Source organism: Rana temporaria, chromosome 4 (assembly GCF_905171775.1).
Source record: "Rana temporaria chromosome 4, aRanTem1.1, whole genome shotgun sequence".
NCBI lineage: Eukaryota > Metazoa > Chordata > Amphibia > Anura > Ranidae > Rana > Rana temporaria.
In genome coordinates this window covers 425,926,859-425,950,460 of record NC_053492.1, presented here as the reverse complement: position 1 = coordinate 425,950,460, position 23,602 = coordinate 425,926,859, and the positions used below count along the sequence as shown (strand labels likewise).

General features: G+C 42.9%; 1 protein-coding gene across 2 annotated transcripts in view; it reads right to left on the bottom strand.

Moving 5' to 3' along the window:
- Positions 1-23,602, bottom strand: part of AIDA (axin interactor, dorsalization associated) — a 48,346-nt gene that overhangs the window by 11,351 nt on the left and 13,393 nt on the right. Inside the window, exons 2-7 of one of the 2 annotated variants that reach the window (XM_040351404.1) lie at positions 19,543-19,612; positions 11,944-11,997; positions 5,588-5,642; positions 5,100-5,163; positions 3,463-3,569; positions 2,125-2,136 (exon numbers count right to left, since the gene is read on the bottom strand). In XM_040351404.1, the coding sequence (XP_040207338.1) occupies positions 2,125-2,136; positions 3,463-3,569; positions 5,100-5,163; positions 5,588-5,642; positions 11,944-11,997; positions 19,543-19,612 (362 nt within the window). The remainder of the gene's footprint in view (positions 1-2,124; positions 2,137-3,462; positions 3,570-5,099; positions 5,164-5,587; positions 5,643-11,943; positions 11,998-19,542; positions 19,613-23,602) is intronic. The other variant, XM_040351405.1, reaches the window with a different exon arrangement.

Sequence of the window (23,602 nt, the reverse complement as noted above, 5' to 3'; positions counted from 1 at the left end):
AGGTGTAACTGTGTTACACCATCGGATCTTAGGCTGCAATTCCAGGCCGGCCGCTAGGTGGCGCTTCCCTATCTTTTACGCAACGATTATGCTAATGAGCAGTTACGCCGATTCCGAAACGAACGCCCGCCGCTTTTTTTTACATCGTTTGCGTTCGGCTTTTTCCGGCATATAGTTACCCCTGGGTCTATGAGGCGCAGCCAATGTTAAGTATGGCCGTCGTTCCCGCGTCAAATTTTGAAATTTTACATCGTTTGCTTAAGTCGATTAACTAAAGTGCTGGACGCAAGTTACGCTCACGCCAAAACCAATGACGCCCTAGCAAAGGCATTGAGAGCAATGCACGCCGGGAAAATTCGGACGGCGCATGAGCAGTTAAATTGGCGCGGGGACGCGCCTGAGTTAAATACTACACTCCCCCTAGCCGCGGAATTTGAATTCCGCCAGGGGATTTACGATACGCCGCCGCAAGTTTTGAGGTAAGTGCTTTGTGAATTAACCACTTGCCTCAAAAACTTGCGGCGGTGGATCTTAAATCACATAGGTTACGCGGATCTAAAAATCCGCTGATCTATCTGAATCTGGCCCACTGTATCTATCTAAATAAAAATAGCTGGACTCCTGTTAGCCTTCCATTAATCATACAAAATAGGCAAAATAGCTACTGCAATACTAAAAAAAAGTTTATTAAAGTGGAGTTCCACCCATAAATATAACATTACATCAGTAGTTTTAAAAAAATGTCATTAGTCCTTTACGGAAATTTTTTTTTTTTTTTAGATGCTTTCAAAGTGTTGTTGCTAGGCAGAATAGTTAATCTTCCTTCTTCCTGCACCTAGGTTCTTAATGCTTCCTAACCTACACCGCACAGACTCCTGGGAATGTAGTGGGTGTAACTTTCCAGGAGTCTGTGCACTCCCCAGTCTCAAAGAATCATGTGACTTGGACAGCACAGGTGCTGAAACCTGATCTGACACTGCTTGTGCAGCACTGAGCATGTGCGAGATTTGCAAGGCTGAAATCTAGGAAGTCATACAGTCTGGCTTCATGATGCCCACACTTAAGATGGCCCCAGTCAATTTCTATTTTATAAAGTGTCTAAATGCTGTAACAACCTAACAAAACGGACCTTAGTTTACAGACTAACTTTACTAGAATACATTAAGCTTGTGTATTACAGGGGTATTTATATTTAAAAAGTGAAATTGTGGCCGGAACTCCGCTTTAATTTGAAAGTCAAATGGCATCCAACATCAACAAGATTGCTTATGCATTTTGACTAAATAGCCTTAAAGTCGAGTAGGTGTACAGCTAAAAACGCGTTAGCACTCGATGTTGGGCGCTCTCGGCTTTCAAACAAATAAACTTTTGATAAGGATTGCAGATGAACTCCTGCTAAATACACAGAAATGTAAAAAAAAAAAAAAAAAACAAACACACACACCACAAACATACATACATACATACATACATACATTTATATATACACATACGAAATTGCCAGCAGAACACAATAGCGCTGCAGGAGGGATCTCTGCTTACTCGGCTTAATATTACTACAAAGCTGCACTCATCTACTTCTATTATATCTGCCTGGAGTTCAGCTTTCAGAGGGCTAGTACAGGAAAACGTCTGTTACCCACAGAAAACACACTGCAGTTGTCTTTATTTGAAAGAAAATATTAAATTGGTTGACCTAGAGCTGGTCGATTTTGTCCCCCAAAAAAATCTGTGATAAAAAAAAAAAAAAAAATCGATTCACTATTCAAATCAGTTTTTTTTTTTCTGATAGACCGGCGCGGTGTCCAAGGAGCTGCGGGTAGGGATTTTTAGGCGAGGCAGCGGCTTTGGCCTAGTCCACGGAGCGCCGGTCAATCGATTTGACCTCCCAACTCGACTCAAGATTCAAATTGATTTTTTCCCCATCCCTAGGTTGACCTAGGCAACATCACTATTTTTCTTGCCAATTAAAACCCTCTTCACTAATTTCTATTTTCACACTAAAAACACAAATTAAAAAAAAATCGAGCAGTAGATGCAAGAACACAAACTAAATCAATACAAAGAAATTATAAATGAAAAAAAAGGGAAAGTAAAATAAGAACGTGTTCCATGTATCCCTACCTTGAATGGCTCCTGTGATGATAGAAGGGATACCAGCACATGTAGAGGCCATGCATGGAGGTAGCGTGGGTATAAGCACAATGCAGTGACAACAAATGGAGCATGCGGGGAGCACCGAGTCAAGGCACAGGGAGAAATAAGAACATGCACATACATTATTACACTACTCCCTATGAAATGTCAAAGCAAGTTTAGAAAATAAAAATTGCAAAAACAAATGCAGGAGTGGTTGGGGATTGGAGGGATGCTGCAGAAGTGGCTGGGGATTGGAGGGATGCTGCAGAAGTGGCTGGGGATTGGAGGGATGCTGCAGAAGTGGCTGGGGATTGGAGGGATGCTGCAGAAGTGGCTGGGGATTGGAGGGATGCTGCAGGAGTGGCTGGGGATTGGAGGGATGCTGCAGGAGTGGCTGGGGATTGGAGGGATGCTGCAGGAGTGCCTTGGGATTGGGGCATTGCTGCAGGAGTGGCTGGGGATTGGAGGGATGCTGCAGGAGTGGCTGGGGCTTGGAGAGATGCTGCAGGAGTGGCTGGGGCTTGGAGAGATGCTGCAGGAGTGGCTGAGGATTGGGGCATTGCTGCAGGAGTGGCTGGGGATTGGAGGGATGCTGCAGGAGTGGCTGGGGCTTGGAGAGATGCTGCAGGAGTGGTCAGAGATCACAGTACTTTTACAAACCAATGCTCACATTAGTACTCCCTACAGCTGATTGATGCCAAATAAATTTCTCTCATCATAATCCATTATAAAAATGTCACACAAATGCATAACACAAAAAGAAAATAAACACAAAAAAATAATAAATGAAAATGATTTAAAGTGATTGTAAAAGCTTTTTTTTTTTTTTTTTAACTAACATGTCATACTTACCTCAACTGTGCAGCTCGTTTTGCATAGAGTGGCCCTGAACATCCTCTTCTGGGGTCCCTCGGCAGTTCTCGTGGCTCCTCCCCGCATCAGATAACCCCCTAGGAGAAGTGCTCTCCCGAAGGGGGGGGGGGGGTGTTACCTTGCAGGCGCGCTCCTGAGTCCAGCATTTGAATCCATAGACACGAATGACGGACTCGGCCCAACCCCCCAGCGCTCGCGTCATTGGATTCGATTGACAGCAGTGGAAGCGAATGGCTGCGCCGCTATCAATCTATCCAATCAAGAGCCGGGACAGCATGTCCTTGCCAAGGGAAATACGGGGCTCAGGCATTAAGGTGAAAAAAAACCCACAAGGGTTTACAACCCCTTTAACAAGCAGGAGCTGGTATAATAATGAGTGGAAAAGAATTCTAAGAATTGCCATCCTAACCTTCCGTCTTTAGAATACCCCAAGAAAGAAAAAGCACTTACCCGGTACACGGGCTGGAAAGGAGTCTGGAGAACCCACCCCAGCACCTCCATCTTCTTCCTCTTCCTCCACTTCCAAGTTCTCCTCATCTCCTGGTGCAAAAATCCTCCTACAGAACAAGCAATGAACACGATTAAACATCCGTGCGACTTGCGACATCTCCATGTTCCTTTTCTTTGGTTAGAAATCATACTTACAAGCCAATGAATAACAATGGAGTGCCGCAGTAAGAGTGTGTAAAATGTTTAAAGGAAATATATATTCCTTAAAGTGTAACTAAGCAAGTCTGCTCTGCCCAAAAAATAAAAAAAACACTGCATGGAGAAGGGCCAGCACTGGGGTAAGCCGGCTATAATGGGCAAGTACCCTCTGCCTGCTATTTTTTTAAGCATTGAAAGGAGAGATAAAGAAGAATGTATGGGCTTTAATTTTTTTTTTTTTACAGCCTACATTGATTAATTTTTTTTTTGTTTCACAAAGCCACTTTTCAGCATATAGTTGCAATATATACACATGGGGGAGCCATATTTGCTCATTTCAAATGCAGGCTCTGTTAACTGCTATGTACCGTCACACAGTGGTGGTGCTTTACTGCTGCTTTTTTACCATTCAAATTGCCAATCCATTGAAAACAATACACCCCTGTGTGGCTGACATACACTATATCACCAAAAGTATTGGGACACCTACCTTTACATGCATTTGAAATTTAATGGCATCCCAGTCTTAGTCCGTAGGGTTCAAATATTCCACAATTGCAAAACCTTCAAAATGACCATGAAGTTGGCAGAAAGAGGGGGTGCAGGATGGCCCACCCTTTGCAGCTATAACAGCTTTAACTCTTCTGGGAAGGCGGTCCACAAGGTTTAGGAGTGTGTCTATGTGAATGTTTGATCATTCTTCCAGAAGCACATTTGTGAGGTCAGGCACTGATGTTGGACAAGAAGGTCTGGCTTGCAGTCTCTGCTCCAATTCATCCCAAAGGTGTTCAATCGTGTTGTGGCCAGGACTATGTGCAGGCCAGTCAAGTTCCTCCTATAGTGTGGATGAGCGAGTTTGGGGTGGAGGAACTTGACTGGCTGCAACGTGACCTCAACCCGATAGAACACCTTTAGAATGAATAAAAGCGGAGACTGCGAGCCAAGCCTCCTCATCAAACATCAGTGCCTGACCTCACAAATGCACTTCTGGAAGAATGGTCGAACATTCCCATAGACACACTCCTAAACCTTGCGGACGGCCTTCCCACAAGAGTTGAAGCTGTTATAGCTGCAAAGGGTGGGCCAATTCAATATTAAACCCTACGGACTAAGACTGGGATGCCATTAAAGTTCATGTAAAGGCAGGCGTCCCAATACTTTTGGCAATATAGTGTATTAAAAAAAGGTGTTAAGGAGGCAATCAGTGTTTTCAGTAAGAGACAAAACCCCCTCTGTAAGGGCTTCACTACAAATATTTAATTGTTGCAATAAAAAAAAATATGGAAGAGCGGGCATATAAAAATAAGAAAGTCACAAAAAGTAATAATGCTGCAGTTCAGATCCTTTTATAGACGTGTATAAAATGATGCCTCCATTCCCTGTTAAAAAAAAAAAAAAAAAAAATAGATGCCTCCTCCAGGGAGCCAATGTTCACTCACCTTAAAGTAACAGGTTGGACATCAAAAGGAAATTCTTTGTTGTAGGTTAGAAGGTTGCCAAGAACTAGAAAAAAAAAAATATATGAGATAGAGATCTCCGATGAAGCTGACTTTCATCAGTCTTGCCTACACACCATCAGACTAAATTCCGACCGTGCCAAAACGCGGTGACGTAAAACACTTCAACGAGCCGAAAAAATGAAGTTCATTGCTTCCGAGCATGCGTCGACTTAATTCTGAGCATGCATGGATTTTTCTCCGATGGAGTTCCACACAGACGATCGGATTTTTCTATTTTTTTTTTATCCATAGGAAAAATGTAAAGCATATTAAATTTTTTAACACCGATGGAAAAAACACTGATGGGTCCATCGGTCTTGTGTGTACACGGCTTAAGTGTTAGGGAGTTCAGGAAGGGCTGCTTCCATCAGCGCTTTCCCACAGGCATTTTGCTCAGTGACAAGTTTCCTTTAAAACGGTGTACTTACCTGGCTCTAGTTTCTTTAGATCTTCGAGCTTGAACCCTTCTGGAGATTGCGTGGACTGAAAAAGTGAACATAATATTACAGGATTTTATAGAGCAATGACAATTTTCACAGTACATTACATAATGCACATAAAAAGAACAAACAAACAGTTCCTGCCCTTAAAGTGGAGGTTCACCCAAAAACTCAATTTCTAACATTAGATTGAGGCTCATTTTGTCTAGGGGAATCAGGTGTTTTTTTTTTTATTCGAAGCAGTACTTACCGTTTTAGAGATAGATCTTCTCCACCGCTTCCGGGTATGGGCTGCGGGACTGGCTGTTCCTATTTGATTGACAGGCTTCCGACGGTCGCATACAGCGCGTCACGATTTTCCGAAAGTAGCCGAACGTCGGTGCGCAGGCGCCGTATAGAGCCGCACCGACGTTCGGCTTCTTTCGGCTACTCGTGACGCGATGTATGCGACCGTCTGATTGACAGGCTTCCGACGGTCGCATACAGCGCGTCACGATTTTCTGAAAGTAGCCGAACGTCTGTGAGCAGGCGCCGTATAGAGCCGCACCGTCGTTCGGCTTCTTTCGGCTACTCGTGACGCGATGTATGCGACCATCGGAAGCCTGTCAATCAAATAGGAATGTCCAGTCCCAAAGACCATACCCGGAAGCGGCAGAGAAGATCTCTCTAAAACGGTAAGTACTGCTTCGATTTAAAAAAAAAACACCCGATTCCCCTTGACAAAATGAGCCTCAATCTAATGTTAAAAATTGTTTTTCGGGTGAACTCCCGCTTTAAGGAGCTTACAGTCCTAGCTCCCCTATACCACATGCATACACTCATACTAGGACCAATTTAGACAGGATCCAATTAACCTACTAGCATAGCTTTGGAGCGTGGAAGGAAACCAAAGTACTGGGAGAAAACCAATGCCAGCACAGGGCTAACATACAAACTTCTTACAGGTAGTTTTCTGGCAGGACTATGAATTGAGGACCCCAGTGCTTCAGGACAGATTGCTCAGATGTAATCCACGGGTGGCTGAGCAGTAGGCAGTACATTTCTAGGGGTACATTTCTTAGGATACTGCGAAAGCACAACTCCTTCTAAATGCTCTGAGCCATATAGACTTGGTGCAATGGGAAGCCGGTTCGACCTTATAGGGGCTGTCAAGAGTGACAGAAAGGGAATCATTTTGTACAAGCAGTGGCTGTGAGATGTCGGGACCAAGGCTGGGTCACACTATTGCCGCATGCGGCTCACAGAAGCGGTCCAGTGCGTCCCTATTCACCGTTTCAGGACCAATTTCAGCCCTACAGCCCGAACCAACTCCAGGCAGACAATGGATGGAAAATAGATTTTTGGTCATTTGGAGTTGGTTGGGATGAAAGGCAGAAACTACCTTAAGCAGGGAGTAAGTCCTGGTCCTCGGCACCACCTTGTCTCTATGCAAAAAGGTTACTTGTAGGTTAAGATCACTAGCTAAGAGGTGATGACTACAAGAATATCACCTTATGGGGTACAGTTCAGATCAAGGTCTCTATAGTTTTAAAAATCGTGGTTTCTGAAGCACAGTGAGAACTAGAATTAGATTCTACAGTCACAGGGAAATGAATGGAGAAGGAACTACATAAAGAAACTCCCTGTATAAAAGATTACAGTCAAGGAGTGACAGGCCAATGGTCGCCAAACAAGATGGTAACCTGACCTTTGAATGTGCAAGATGCCGATCCAGAATCTTTGGGGGGGGGGGGGGGATAAGAATTCATCCTATGGTGAACTCTCAGGCCGCGTACACACGATCGGTTAAACCAATGAAAACGGTCCATCAGACCGTTTTCATCGGTCCAAACCGATCGTGTGTGTGCGCCATAGGTTATTTAACCTACGGTTAAAAAAAAGCAAACTTGCTTTAAAATGTAACCGATGGATTGCTAACCGATTGGTTTTGACCCATCGTTAGCATGCAAAACCATCGGTTAAAAATCCACGCATGCTCAGAATCAAGTCGATGCATGCTTGGAAGCATTGAACTTCGTTTTTTTTTCAGCACGTCGTTGTGTTTTACGTCGCCGCGTTTTGACACGATCGGTTATTTAACCGATGGTGTGTAGGCGCGACGGACCATCAGTCAGCTTCATCGGTTAACCTAGTACAACTGTCCTTCATACCGTTCATCGGATGGACTGATCGTGTGTACGAGGCTTTAGAATGGAAGACCCAGACCCTCTCCAAATTAAGTATCCCTTCCATGGTAGATTTCAAGTTTTTAACATTATAGGAATCACTGATCATGATGTTAAAGCCAGACACTGAAGCAAGATCGTAAATCTGTCCTTGAGACAGAAGATTCAGATGATCTGGTATAGGAAACCAAGCATTTGCCAGTGGTCTTACTAGATCGGTGTACCATGTCCACCTTGGCCAGTCCAGAATTATGGAGTATCACCAAAATGCCCTGCATCTTGATCCTGTGAAGCAGATGAGGAAGAAGTTTCAGGGAAGGAAAGGCATAGGTCAGAGTATACCGACCGCATGCAGTCACCAACCGCATGCATCCACTGCTTTTGTTAGAGGATCCCTGTACCTGGATACAAACCTGTTCAATTTGCAGTTGAACCTGGGAGGCCAAGAAGGTCCACATCCAGTGGTTCCCACACGTATGTGGATGTGGAGTTCTGCCCAGCACAGGATGCAATCCAGCTTTCTTGCTGCGGCAGGATTTCTGGTTTGCCCTTGATGGTTGACTTAATTGTAGTTTAATTGAACATGGATTGGATGACACGCCAGCAGGTTGCTTCAATGTTGCAGACACGGACAAATCAAGGAATGTTCCAGTATGTTGATCAGGAAACAAGACTCACGATGATGACCAAACCCCCCTGCACCAGAAAGGTGTCCAGGACTCTTCTTCAACGCAACAAACTGGCATCCATCGCGAGGCTCTTCCAAATGACAGAGGGAGAACGCCCAGACAAGGGACAAATTGGTCCTTGGTGCCAAATAAGTCTGTCTGTCCAGGGACTGGACTGACTTGTCCCACAGTGAAAGAATGTTGCATTTTAGAGGTCCAGGGTGAAACTGTGCAAATGGAACTGCCTCAAAAAAGAAGGTTACCTTCAGACTTGAGGTTCTCATGCAAATGCAGAGTCACACTTCTGGACTGGAGAGTTCTAATCTTAGATTAGAGAGTTTGAAGCTTCTCTTTTGGAAAAAATAAACACTCTGCTCTGTACTGTGTCCAGAACTAGACCCATATTTATGCTAAAGCAGTGGTCACCAACCCTGTCCTCCGGGCCCACTAACAGGCCAGGTTTGCAAGATAACTGAAATACATCACTCAGTGATTGCAGTATTCTAGTCTGCATCTCCCCAAGGTAATACATAAAATCTGGCCTGTTATTGGGCCCTGAGTACGGGGTTGATGACCACTGTGCTAAACAATGGAGCTGGTTCCAGTGATGATTCCTGAAGGTATAGGATAAAATCCAAAATGCTGTAACGTCTGAACGGTGATATTGTCTGGGCATTTAAAACCTTTGAGATTGACATCACCTGGTCTTCCCAGACGATGATTGAGAACAATCCATGACACTGGCAGATCTCAGCTTTGCAAAGGGGGCAGTACATTCTATAAATTCTGCAGGGTGCCCAAACTTTTACAGACGCCATTTTTTTGTTTTCTGTAATTTTGAAAGTGTAAATGATGGAAATAAAACCTAACTTTTTTTGACATATTATAAGAATGTCTAATCTGTAATTTGATGCCTTTTGGAGATTTTTCCATCTTTCCTTGGCTTCGTTATGCACATTAATACAAATTTTTACCTGGGGTGCCCAAACTTTCGATCCCCACTGTATATGTATATATTTTACACACACACACACACACACAATCTAAGTTTTTCCCATATGTAAAGTGTTTCTGGATCGGCCATTATTTTGGACTTCAGGGAAGAGCTCACATGTCAGATGTGATATTTATGCAATATGTTGGCATTGTTCAATGTCAAATGTTATTGTTCAGCTGAGACACACCCTTCTTCATTCAAGTCCTGCAGGCAGGTTATGTAGTGTCTGTCTGCCATCAATCTCACAGCTCACAATGAGGAAAGGCAGGAGGCCAGATAGACCTCTCACTGGATGCACAGAAAAAAGTCAGCTGGAATCCACACAGTTCATCACTATCCTCTGAACTGTGGCTCTGTCTGCTACACAGCAGCCAACATGTAGAACAATAAAAAAAATTACTTACAGCTTACAAGTCCTAAGGTGTGGTGCCTGCATTACTTTTTTGTTTGCAGACCAAGCACATTATGTGAAAGTTCATGTTTTCTGGCAGGAGCAACAGATTTTTCTGGTGTCCTTGTAACTTCTGTACTAAATTGCAGCCTCAAATAATTGTATCTTACCAGCTATCTTCTCGGATCAAATATAAAAACATACAACAAACACACAACAAACAAACACACACACAAAAACACACACACACACACACACACACACAAAAACACACACACACACACACACACACACACACACACACACACACACACACCTATCCCTTATGAGGAGAATGCCAGCGTTTTGTAGTCCAAATCAAGAAAGCAGCCTAGGATGACAATGCTGCTCCTACATAGTGAATGATTGTTGTCATCCTAAAGCCTCGTACACACGATCTGATTTCCATGGGACAAATCCGTGGATTTTTGTCCAAAGGGCGTTGTCCGTGAACTTGTTCTGCATTCACACGGCAGAACTTTTTCAGCCAACATACACAAAACTAAGTGTTTTTTTCTGCTCTTTAGCGACACCCTTTGGGCAACTTCTGCCAATGTTGTCTGATGGTTAGCATTGGTTCAGAGCATGCGTGTTTGTACTTTGGATTTTAGTCCGACGGATTTGTGTACACACGATTGGATAATCTGAACACATTTGTTGTTGGACAATTTGAAAGCATGGCTACCCAACATTTGTTGTCAGAAATTCTGACAACAATTGTCCGATGGAGCATACAGACTGTCGGATTATCCTACAAAACCCTTCCATCACACAATTGTTGTCGGAAAATCCGATCGTGTGTACCAGGCTTAAAGATGGCAAGCTTCTTACTCGTAGGATTACCATGTAAAAATAAAAAAGGGGAAAAATACTGAAATAAAAAAAATAAATGCAGCCACCACATCTAAAGGACTGGTAAGCTGCAATATATTACATTTTTGTTCCTGGGTTCAGGTGCAATTTAAAATCCAACACATGAGTTCCTTGTTCTTTACATTTGTTATGGAAGAGATGACTTGTAAATACTTTGGGCTAGATTCAGGTAGTTCCGCGCATTTTTACGGCGGCGCAGCGTATCGTATTTACGCTACGCCACCGTAAGTCAGAGAGGCAAGTGCTGTATTCACAAAGCACTTGCCTCCTAAGTTACGGCGGCGTAGCGTAAATGGGGCCGGCGTAAGCGCGCCTAATTAAAATAAGGATGAGGGGGCGTGTTTTATGTTAATTATTGGTGACACGATTGACGTTTTTTACGAATGGCGCATGCGCCGTCTGTGTACATATCCCAGTGTGCATTGCTCCAAATTACGCCGCAAGGATGTATTGGTTTCGACGTGAACGTAAATTACGTCCAGCCCCATTCACGGACGACTTACGCAAAATTTTCAAATTTCAACGCGGGAACGACGGCCATACTTAACATTGGCTACGCTACCTAGGGGGCAGCTTTATCTTTACGCAGCGTATCTCTTACGGAAACGGAGTATCTTTACTGCGACGGGCAAGCGTACGTTCGTGAATCGGCGTATCTAGTCATTTACATATTCTATGCCGAAATCAACGGAAGCGCCACCTAGCGGCCAGCGGAAAAATTGCACCCTAAGATACGACGGCGCAGCCCATCGTATCTTAGCTAGGTTTAAGTGTCTCAGTTTGAGCATACACTTAAACTTACGACGAGCTTAGATTCCGAGTTACGTCGGCGTATCTACTGATACGCCGACGTAACTCTTTATGAATCTGGCCCTTTGTTTTAAAAAGGAAAGGCTGTAAATTTTAGGGGGCTAGTGGAGGGCTTTTTTTGCTTTGCTGTGGCCATTGAGTCTATAAAACTGTAGACTGGCCCTCTTTATGCTATACAACCATAGAACACAGCAGGTATATGTGCTTCCCCTTACGGCAGATAAAGGAAATCAGATAAAAGCTTCAACTGCGTATTTAGCCATGTGGCTGGAGTGGCCTTAAAACACTGCACAATAGTATTAAAAGGGGAAAATATTTACTGAACCATGCGGGTGACATTTCACTTTAACGTCTTTTCTTTCAGATCCAATAGTACAAGTAGTTGTGTTACCAGTACATACCTGCAGGGCGGCGCTGCGTAGTTCTAGGCATGTTGCAATTTTTCCAACGATTTTCTGTGAACAAATAAAATGAAAGATCAATAGTCTATTCTATAGTTATAGTACCAATGTATGTAGCCAATGAACGGAACAGTAACAAGCTCAGATTATTTGCTCATGTGTGCCTAATTATGTGCAAGCTCCAGCCAAAGGAACTCTAAGATTTCTGGGTGGAAAAGCTCTGTTGGTGAGCAAAAAGAAGAAATCAGGAGGGAGGTCTGGTTGGTGGATGATGATAAAGATAATATTAAACGGGGGGGGGGGGGGGGGGGGAATGGTATACTTATTTTGCACAAAAGCAGCCCTAATGCTGCTCTCGGTCCCCCACCGACACTCCTGGCTCCTCTTTTTCAAGTTCCCCCATAGCAAACCACTTGCTATGGGGGCACTTTTGCATGCTAGCTCCCAAGTCCCGCTCTGTATGTCCATAAGACACACAGAACAGGGTTTGGCACCTCATAGAATGCATGAAGGTAAAAATACCTTTTGCCTTTAGAACCACTTTACCACCATCCAATGTTTGCCCCCTCATGCTTCCTCTATCACTATATATGAGCACAGGCTGCTGTGGCAATATCCCCCTCAGAAGCCAGGTTCATGACTCTCTGCACTCACAGGATGTTCTCGGTCTTCTGGGTTGAATGATGCTGGATAACATTGAAACCGGGAGAATGAGGGCATCTAGTGGTAGAAAGGAATAACTGCAGGTACAGTGGCAGAGAGAAGATAAATATTGCAGACAAATCTGCCTTTTGTTTTAAAAACCTTAAGAAGTAATGTAGGTGGATCAAAACATTAAGTGCATGCAAAATGAACCAAATATTCCGGATCTACATCTGAGTGTAAAAAAGAAGAGAGAAGGAAAACAAGTGCAAAAAATTCCTCATCAGAAAAGCGTGGTGTATTTTCACCAAGCCTATATTTAGACTTAATATTGCAGCGATTACATTAGAGTAATTTTTAATGTGACTTTTGTGAAAAAAATAGAATAGTCACAAGAGGGAGCCATCAGTGGGTCAGTACAATAACTAGATTTTGAGAGAAGGCATCAGCCACACAGGGAGAGCGTGGTTTTCAAGGACTTCGTTGACTGCTAGACTTGTATGGTGATAAATAACAGTAAAGTTCAGCTGTTGAGTATCACTGCAAAAGTAGGAAGCAGATATTGCTGCCCCCATGTGCAGGGCCCTTTAATAAAAATATATATATATAAAATATATAAAAAAATAAAAATAAACATTTATAAAAAAAAAGTGCCCTGGGGACCTCTGTGCCCTTTAATAAAAATATATAAAAAAAAAAAAAACATTTATAAAAAAAAATAAAAAATAAATAAAAAGGGGGGGGGGGGGTTTGCCACATGGGGCCCTGGGGACCTCTGAGCCCTTTAATAAAAAAAATACAGTATATATATATATATATATATATATATATATATATATATATATATATATATATATTCTTATATATATAATATTTAATCAAAACAATCGGCCAACTAATCGATTATAAAAATAATCGTTAGTTGCAGCCCTACTTTTATTGACAATGACATTAAAGTGGGTGTAAGCCCTTACAACACACTTTATGCTACAGGCAAGCCTATAATAAGGTTTACCTGTAAGATACCCAGGATATCTCCTCATCCTGCACAGTTTAGGAGATATCCCCGTGTCCACATGTGCCAAAGACATTGGCAGAACCAAGGAATGCAAAATATAAGCAGATTAAACATCAGCTTTAAAGTGTTACTAAACCCAGGACCCTGCATTTACTATATCTTGTCTCCTACAGAACATGGAAATGCAATTATTTTAGTGAATATAAACTGCTAAATATTTTTTTTTTTTTATCAGCATATAGAGGTCTTGTGACTTCTAGGAGTGTCTATTTAAAGATTGTTGGAGGAGTTTTCATTCTCCTCTGACTGTCCTATGAGGATGCAGGACCTCTGACCCTCCGATGTGCTGATCACATGCACCCTCCGACAAAAAACTCTCCAGCAATACACACCAAACTGAGCAAGTGTAGAGTACCTCCTATGGCTCTGTACTGTCAGTAGATACGCCGACGTAACTCGGAATCTAAGCTCGTCGTAAGTTTAAGTGTATGCTCAAACTGAGACACTAAACCTGGCGCCCGGATTTTGACGACCCCTGCAGTAAGCAGCAGAACAACTGCTCATCATGAGCCCCAGAAGCTCGCCGCCAACTTCAGTCATTTTCAGCCTCCATGAGGACCCCACAGGTATGGCATCTACATACGTATAATGCTCTAAGCTAGAAGGTCATCATAACTAAGCTTTAGATTTAAAAATGTATTTTGTAGGAATGTTTCCTCATCTTTTGCCAGACTTCAGTGTAGACCTTTTTTAAAAAAAATATTCGGCTAATCCAATATGTTGTTTTAATGTTCTGCAGTCTATAATAAATGTTCCAGACTCTTTCCTATACCCCACATGCTGTGCAGGTGCTGGACCTGGATGGATGACAAACCAAACTCCTCCAAGCTCTGCTAGAGACTCCCCCACAGGGCCCGGCGAGGCCTTCACAGGCCATCCAGGACTTCACTTCTTGAGGTCTCTTTCCTGTTTCAGCTCATTTAGGGGGCTGAGATAATCGTTCAAGAATGTTAAATTGTCTTCTTACTTCAAATCCGACATGAAGAGTAACTAAATGAGATGCAGATTTTAAGCCTGGATGTATTAGTAATGTCTTGGCCAGCAAAATGCCATTTATTTTTCCCATCTCTCTGTGCAGTACCTAGTTAGACATAGCAGTCCACGCCTGAGAGGTCAGAAGACCTACCCCTGGAGATCCAACCCGAAGCCTTGGACCCGCAGAGCGCTAAAAGGCCGATTTACACCGCTGGAATCTGAGGGAGGAGGAGAGCTTCACTCTAAAAGGATTACCATCCTTAGCGTACTTAAACCCAGACAATGAACTTTTCTGAGGCTCTGTTCACATCGAGGCGTTTTTGTGCTCTAAAAACGCCGAACACGACAAATCCCATTCATTTCAATGCATCTGTCACCTAAAGCAAAACGCCCGTCGCTCAAAAAAGTACAGGAGCTTATTTTGTGGCAGATTACAGGCATTTTTTTACATTTTGACCTGTACAAAAATCGCATTAAAATCACAAACGCACGATTTTCTGCCTGAAAACAATACGCTCAGGTGTGAATGGAGCCTTAGTTAACTGACCAAAGGGAGCAAATATCTATTAACACAACACCTGTGTGTTTACCGCTCCTCCCCATTGAAAACAATGGGACACCGTGGCTATACGCCTCTGCAGAGGCGCATTTGGGGGCGGTATTAACCCTTTTTCGGCTGCTAGCGGGGGTTAAAACCGCACCGCTAGCGACCGAATATGCGGCAATTCTGCCGGTATATCACTGCTAAAAATAGCAGGGCTATACCACCACCACACCGGTGTGAAAGGGGCCTTACTGTGCTGACTTATCATTGACAGAGTGGAAGTAAATGTGTAGCGCTAGACAATGATAATCGTGACGAAAAGCATTATTACATATAAATATCCTGAGCAATGAGCACAATAGTACAAATATTAAATGTGTATCAATTAGGTGTCATTGAACAAAATGATAAAAAATAATAAAGTCCATAAATGTTTGGAGATCCACCAAGTGAATGTGAATAGTATCAAAACATCAAGTAAGTGACTTCTTCCATGTGCAATGTTCCCACCACCGGAAAGAGAGCAGGCTTACCGGACCAAGTGGACTTAGGGGGACATATGTCACCAAAAGTAAAAAAAGGCTTAGTAAAGACTACCAACATCAACGATCAATGGACGGATCGGGGAGTAACAGGTCTTCAGAGCCTCTGCTGGACCAATGGATGGAATGTAACCCATTGGTCCAGCAGAGGCTCTGAAGACCTGTTACTCCCCGATCCGGTAAGCCTGCACTCTTTCCGGTGGTGGGAACATTGCACATGGAAGAAGTCACTTACTTGATGTTTTGATACTATTCACATTCACTTGGTGGATCTCCAAACATTTATGGACTTTATTATTTTTTATCATTTTGTTCAATGACACCTAATTGATACACATTTAATATTTGTACTAGGGATGTCCCGATACCTCACCCGATACCTGGGCAGGCAGGGGAGTTGCAAGTCTTCTCTCCCCCATGTGCTGTTGTCTTCCCCCCCGTGCTGTTGTCTCTCCTCCCCCCGTCCGCGCCGTTCTCCCTCCTCCCCCCATCCGTGCCGATAAAAAAAAAAAAAAAAAAAATTATATATATTATAAATAAAAATAAATAAAAAAAAAATTAAAAATAAAAGTTGTCGGCGCCTTGGAGGCGGCCATGTTTTTGGTTAGTAGCGGGCGGACTAACAATGTCCACTCATTCCATCGTGTAACGTGGTGTATATGCTGCTGGTGTTCTGTGAAAACAATTAAGTGACGTAGTTTGAGATTTTTGTGAGTTGGCTCTTTTGACAGAACACCAGCATTCCTACATGCATGCATCCTTTCAGACGGGCTCAGGGTGCATGCTAAACTCCCTGGGGCCACATGCAGCCTACAGGGCACCCCTGATGTAGTGCAAGAGCCTGCCTGATTGGATACAGAGTGATTGGATAGATCAGAGGTCTCAAACTGGTGGCCCTCCAGCTGTTGCAGAACTACAAGTCCCATCTTGCCTCTGCATATGAGAGTAATGCTTGCAACTACCAGCAATGTATCATGGGAATTGTAGTTCTGCAACAGCTGGAGGGCCACCAGTTTAAGACCCCTGGGATAGATGGTATGTCCCATTATACTGTATATACATTTCCTAAATCTAAAAAGGAGATTGTACAGTGTACGGCCACGTTTATACGCCTACAATTACAACACCCAAAACAAACGCTTGTGGGAATGCGAGTTTTCACTATGTGGTGATGTTAACTGAGTGTTTCTGTCCACTCCCTCCTATGTACTTGTATAAAGATGGCCATTCACTATGATTTACCAGAACTATAGAATAAGAGGACACACCTGAACAATCCATTCAATTTTAATCCAATCAAACTGTCCCTTGTACGACATAGCTGATAGGAGATCTAAAGGAGATTGTACAATCACATTGTATAGGGAGTAGCCTGGTGGAAGGTAGTATTGTAATGAGGGAGGTGTGGTCCAGAGTGGTAAACACGCCCTATCACACCCTCTTCTGTGAGGCAACAAGGAGTGAAGGTTTCTGGGAGATAACCCATTTATGCAGTGACAGTGCATTTTTTTATCACTCATCACTTTATTGGTGTTACTGGTCCCCAAAAGGTGTCACTTAGTGTCAGATTTGTCCGCTGCAATCCTGCAAACTTTACAACCACTTGCCAAACAGCAGACGCAGTTATACTGCAGCTCTATTGCATGAATCGCCTTACCGGTACGGCGCTTCGTGTAAAAGATACAGTGGAGGGGCACACAGCTCAGGAGTCGATTCACCTGGCCAATGGCCGCGATGCCTGCCGGCCACCCGCAATCGCTCCCCAGAGAGGCAATACAAACAAGGTGGAGGAGAGCGAGATTAGCTGCTTCTAGTGATCAGGAACAGCGATCTCTCTCTACTCCCAGTCAGTCCCATCCCCCCACAGTTAGAAACACCTCCCTAGGACACATTTAACCCCTTGATCGCACCCTAGTGTTAACCCCTTCCTTTCCAGTGTCATTTATACAGTAATCAGTGCATTTTTATAGCACTAATCACTGTATAAAATGTCACTGATCCAAAAAAAAAAAAAAAAAGTGTCAAATCTGCCCTCCGCAATGTCACAGTCCACCTTTTTTTTTTTGCGGATCACCCTCATTACTAGGGGAAAAAAATATATAATAAAAATGCCGTAAATCTGTCCCCTTTTTTGCAGACGCTATTTTTACCAAAAATACGTAGACGACATATTGGCCTAAACTGATAAAGAAATTCTTTTTTTTCTTACTTTTTTTGGGGGGATATTTATTATAGAAAAAAGTTAAATATATATATTTTTTTCTAAATTGTCTGCCTTTTTATTTATTGTCATGGAGCAAAGAATAAAAAACGCAGGAGGTGATCAAATACCTCCAAAAGAAAGCTCTATTTATGGCAGGGAAAAAAGGACATCAATTTTGTTAGGGTACAACGTCGTATGACCGTGCAATTGTCAGTTAAAGTGACGCAGTTCTGCATCGCAAAAAAAGGCCGGGTCATTAAGGGGGAAAATCCTTCCGGGGGTGAAGTGGTTAAGGTGATATTTACTTATCCCAGAGTTCAGCTTTAACAAAATTTCAAGGAGAAGTTCACTTGTTCCGCTTTAACAGGTTCTCGTTAACCACTTGCCGACGGGCTGGACGTCTTACGATTGATCGTTCTTACGGGTGGCGAGAGGGGACGTCCCCACCCTCCCTCCGGTGCTTCTACCGACTCACCTGAGGGATCGGCGAGTCGGTGCAGAGGATCCGCCAGCCCCCGGTTCTTGACCATAGAGATTTCTGGTGGACCAGATGGTCGCCGGAGTCTCTATGATCGTCGGAGGCCGGGCGCAATGTTATGACATCACGCCCCGGCCTCTGCATTCACTGACACCATATCTCACTGTAAAGAGGTCCGATCATGTCATATTCCTATTACAAGGGATGTTTACATTCCTTGTAATAGGAATAAAAGTGATCAAAATATATATATTTCTTTTAAAGTGTCAAAATAAAAAGTTAGTAAAATTAACAATAAAAAAAAAAAAAAAAATAAAAAAAAAAAAAAAAAAAAAAAAAAAAGATGTTTTTAAAAGTACCCCTGTCCCCGTGTGCTAGCACGCAGATGCGAACGCATACGCAAGTCCCGCCCACATATGAAAACAGTGTTCAAACCACACATGTGAGGTGTCGCCGCGAACGTTCGAGCGAGAGCAATAATTCTAGCCCTAGACCTTCTCTGTAACTCATATCATGTAACCAGTAAAAAAAAAAAAAATTAAAGCGTTGCCTATGGGGATTTTTAAGTACCGAAGTTTGGCGCCATTCCACGAGCGTGTGCAATTTTGAAGCGTGACATGTTAGGTATCCATTTACTCACATTATGCAAAAAAAAAAATTGGACTAACTTTACTGCTTTTTTTTAAAGCATGAAACAGCTTGTTTTCCCAAAAAAACTTGTTTGAAAAATTGCAGCGCAAATACAGTGCGAGATAAAAAGTTGCAATGATCGCCATTGTATTCGCTAGGGTCTTTGCTAAAAAAACATGTTTGGGGGTTCTGTGTAATTTTCTAGCAAAAAATTATGATTTTTACATGTAGGAGCGAAGTGTCAGAATTGGCCTGGGATGGCAAGTGGTTGAGGCTTCCCAAAAATGACATTTCACATTTATTTAGAATCGGATTGGAATTTTCATTCCCGTTTCGTTGTTTTTTCCGTGGTATTTCACATACACACACACACACACACACACACATGCACATTGGCTGCTCTATTACAATCCAGACTCTGCAACATCAGAAGACTGAATGCTTTCCACTATCTTTTTCTTTTCACCCAACAATAAGAAGGGATCTGCATGCGAGATCTTACTTTACCTTGTGATCTTCTGTGAATTCTGAGGAATTGGCTGGGGATTGAGCTTCCTTCTGTAACTGCCTCGCCAATCTGCAACACAATGAATCAAATTAAGAAAAATGTGCAAAAAGAACGATCAGGAAGTATGTATAACATGCATCATAAAATATCTGGCTGAAATGCAGGATGCTTTTTTTTCCCCTAAATAGCTTGTCGTCAGGTAGAGTACTTAAGTCATAGCTCCCAACTGTCCCTGATTTCGAGGGACTGTCCCTGATTTGCAACAAAGTCCCCCTGTCCCCCGATTTTGGTCTGATCTATATACCGTTTCCCTGAAAATAAGCCCTACTCCAAAAATAAGACCTAGTGTGATTTTCGTGGATGGCTGCAATATAAGTCCTACCCTGAAAATAAGCCCTAGTTAAAGTCCTTGTAAAAACATGTAATCCCTTCTGTAAAAAGATTATATAACGACCCGACAGAGATCTTCCCCCGACGTCATCGGCCCCTCCCTCTGCAATGCTCGGAGCGGGGCTGAAGTCAGTGGGGATCTCGGCCCCTCCCCTCTGCAGTATTCGGTGTGGGGAACAACCACTTTAAAGCGGAGGTCCGGTTTAAAAAAAATAAATAAAAAAAAAAGTCAGCATCTACTAACACTGTAGCTGCTGACTTTTAATAAGGAGACTTACATGTCCAAGGTGCCCGCGATGAAGGCAGCCAAAGCCGAGCAAACGCTCGGGTCTCGGCTGCCCCGCCGCCATCCTCGGTGAGGAAATCAGGAAGTGAAGCCTTGCGGCTTCACCACCCTATTCCCTACTGTGCATGCGCGAGCCACGCGGCACGACGTGAATGGATGATGTCTCCTGGGACACACAAGGTCCCAGAAGACACCGCTCCCCCATTCCCCAGGAGGCAGCCAAGGAGCAGAAGAAAGAAGACGGACCACGGATCAGGAAGTGGCAGATTAGGACGATCTGCCTAGCAACAGGCACTTCAGGTATGTATGTTACATATGTTTGTTTTTTGCAGCATTTTAGAGTTATTTTTTTTTTCTTGGTGGAGCGCCGCTTTAAGATAGTCATTGTATATACTGTAAATAATGAGGAAATCCCCTGAAAATAAGCCCTAGTGTGTTTTTTGTAGACAAAATTAATATAAGACCCGGTCTTATTTTCGGGGAAACACGAAGTAGTTGTATATAAAATGCACCATTTTTTTTTTGTAGAATTCTCCTTTAAGTGGGCGTGCCAGGGGGTGTGTCCTGTGCTTGCATACTTTTGCCAATAGGTATCCCTCATTCCCAACTAAAAAAAGTTGGGAAGTATGCTTGAGTTCCCATCAGTTGCTCCAACAGAACAAGGAGTTAAAACATTTGTTTACCTTTACCAAAAACGTACCCATGCAGATCAGGGTCACCATGCAGATCCTTCACTTACCTCATCCTTCGATTTTGCTTTTAAATGTCCTTATTTCTTGTGAGAAATCCTCACTTCCTGTTCTTCTGTCTGTAACTCCACACAGTAATGCAAGGCTTTCTCCCTGGTGTGGAGAAAGCCTCTTGAGGGGGGGAGTGGGCCAGCAGGAGTGTCAGGACGCCCACTAACACACAGCTCCTTTCTCTATCTGCAAAGTAGAGAGTGTCCCGACTTGCCTGCTCGCCCCCTCAATAGGCTTTCTCCACACCAGGGAGAAAGCCTTGCATTACGGTATGTAGTTACAGACAGAAGAACAGGAAGTGAGGATTTCTCAGAAGAAATAAGGACATTTAAAAGCAAAATGGAAGGATGAGGTAAGTGAAGGAGGACTGCACTGAGGTAAAGGAAGCTATTTAGGGAAAACATTTTTTTCCCCCTTTACAACCCCTTTAATAATGACCTTCCTATAGCTGTAGGCCATTTACTTAATTCTCGAAGCCTGACTGGAAAATTTCTAGGATGTTGCTATGCTCACATACGCCATCACAGGAACTCCTTCACATGCACTTTCTCCCACCCTATGCAGTAGCTCAGAGCTCAAACTTTGGGAGCTCACTCCTGCAATGGTGGATGTTGGCATTACAGGTGATGTAAAAGGCAGAAGCACCCCCCAATTATTTACCTAAGCCCCTTCTCTCCCCAGCAATGTCCACACATGTCCAAGTCCTCCGGGACACTCCTGATTGGCTGAGACACAGCAGTTGCGCCATTGGCTCCCGCGGCTGTTAAAGTTTGTCAGCCAATTAAGGGAGAGAGGGGGTGGGGCCGGTTCAGGGGTATGAATGGACACACAAAGCTTTGACTCGGCTGCAGTGACCCCATAGGAAGCTGCCGACTGTGGAGGCCCTTGATAGAAGGGAGGAGCAAAAAAGAGGGACCCGAGAAGGAGGAGGATCCAGGCTGCTCTGTGCAAAAAATGGTGTTATTCGGATGGAGAGCTGTATTGTATTTCCACCAGACATATCGTTTGGTGTTGAGGCCAAATAATTACATTTTAGTATCATCTTACCAGAACACCTTCCCCCCCCCCCCCCCCCCATGTGGCCTCGGGATCGTCAAGGTGTGTTTTGGCAAAGTTCAGTTGTGACTGCATGTGGCAATTCTTGAGGAGTGACTTTTTTCTTGGAACCCTCCCATACAAGCCACATTTGTGGAGCATTTGTGATATTGTCACATGCACACAATGACCACTCTCTCATTAATTCCTGCAACTGCTTCAGAGTTGCTGGAGGCCTCTTGGTAGCCTTTGCAACCAGTTTCCTCCTGGCTCTTTCCTCCAGTTTGGAGAGATGTCCTGATCCAGGGAGGGTCTGTGTTGTACCAAATACCTCAGACTTCTTAACCACTTCCATACCGGGCATTTTCACCTCCTTCCTGCCCAGACCAATTTTCAGCGCGGTTACATTTTGAATGACAATTGCGCGGTCACGCTACACTGTACCCTTTTGAATTTTTATAATTTTTTTCCCCCCCACAAATAGCAGCTTTCAATTGGTGGTATTTAATCACCTTTGCGGTCTTTATTTGTTGCGCTATAAACAAAGAGCGACAGTTTATTTTATTTAAAAAAAAAAAAAAAAAAAAAAAAATTATATATATATATATATATATATATATATATATATATATATATATATATATATATATATATATATATATATATATATATATATATATATACACACACACACACACATATACATATACATATACATACACACATACATACACACACTAGCTGAATACCCGGCGTTGCCCGGTCTTCCTATCTTAACCTTTTGGGGAGGAAAATCATAGTAATATAAATATACCCATCTTTTATATAAGGGTGTAGGTAAGGGTTAATTTAACGGTCATATATTTTTATTTGGCATATAAGTAATATGTGTACCAGGTATTATTGAAATATCTCCAGGCATACAGAAGTTATGTGGGAACATACATTTCCCATTGATTTGCATGGGACTTTAAACAAAAACCCCGACCCTCACAAATGGGGGTAGTTAAGGGATAAATTAACTATCCTATAGTTTAAGTGGACATATAAGTAACATGTGACCAAGTGTTATCGAAATATCTACAGCCGTTTGGAAGTTATGAAGTAACATGTATTTCCCCATAGAGTTGAATGGGACTTTAAAGGAAAACCCCGACCATGGCAAATGGGGGTGGGTAAGGGTTAAACCACCTATCCTATGTTTGTTGCTGACATATAAGTAACATGTGTGCCAAGTTTCATGTTAATATCTTTAGCCGTTTGGACGTGATGCTGGAACATACATACATAGATGTTGGTAAAAAAATAAAAAAAAATAAAAAACAAAAAAATAAAATAAGCGTATATTGATTGGTTTGCGCAAAAGTTATGGCATCTACAAAATAGGGGATTTAAAAAAAAAAAAAATTCTAGTAATGGTGGCGATCTGCATTTTTTATCATGACTGCGACATTGCGGTGGACACATTGGACACTTTTGACACCATTTATACAGCGATCCGTGCTATAAAAATGCATTTATTACTGTATAAATGTGACTGGTAGGGAAGGGGTTAACACTAGGGGACGATCAAGGGGTAATATGTTCCCTATTGAGTGATTCTAACTG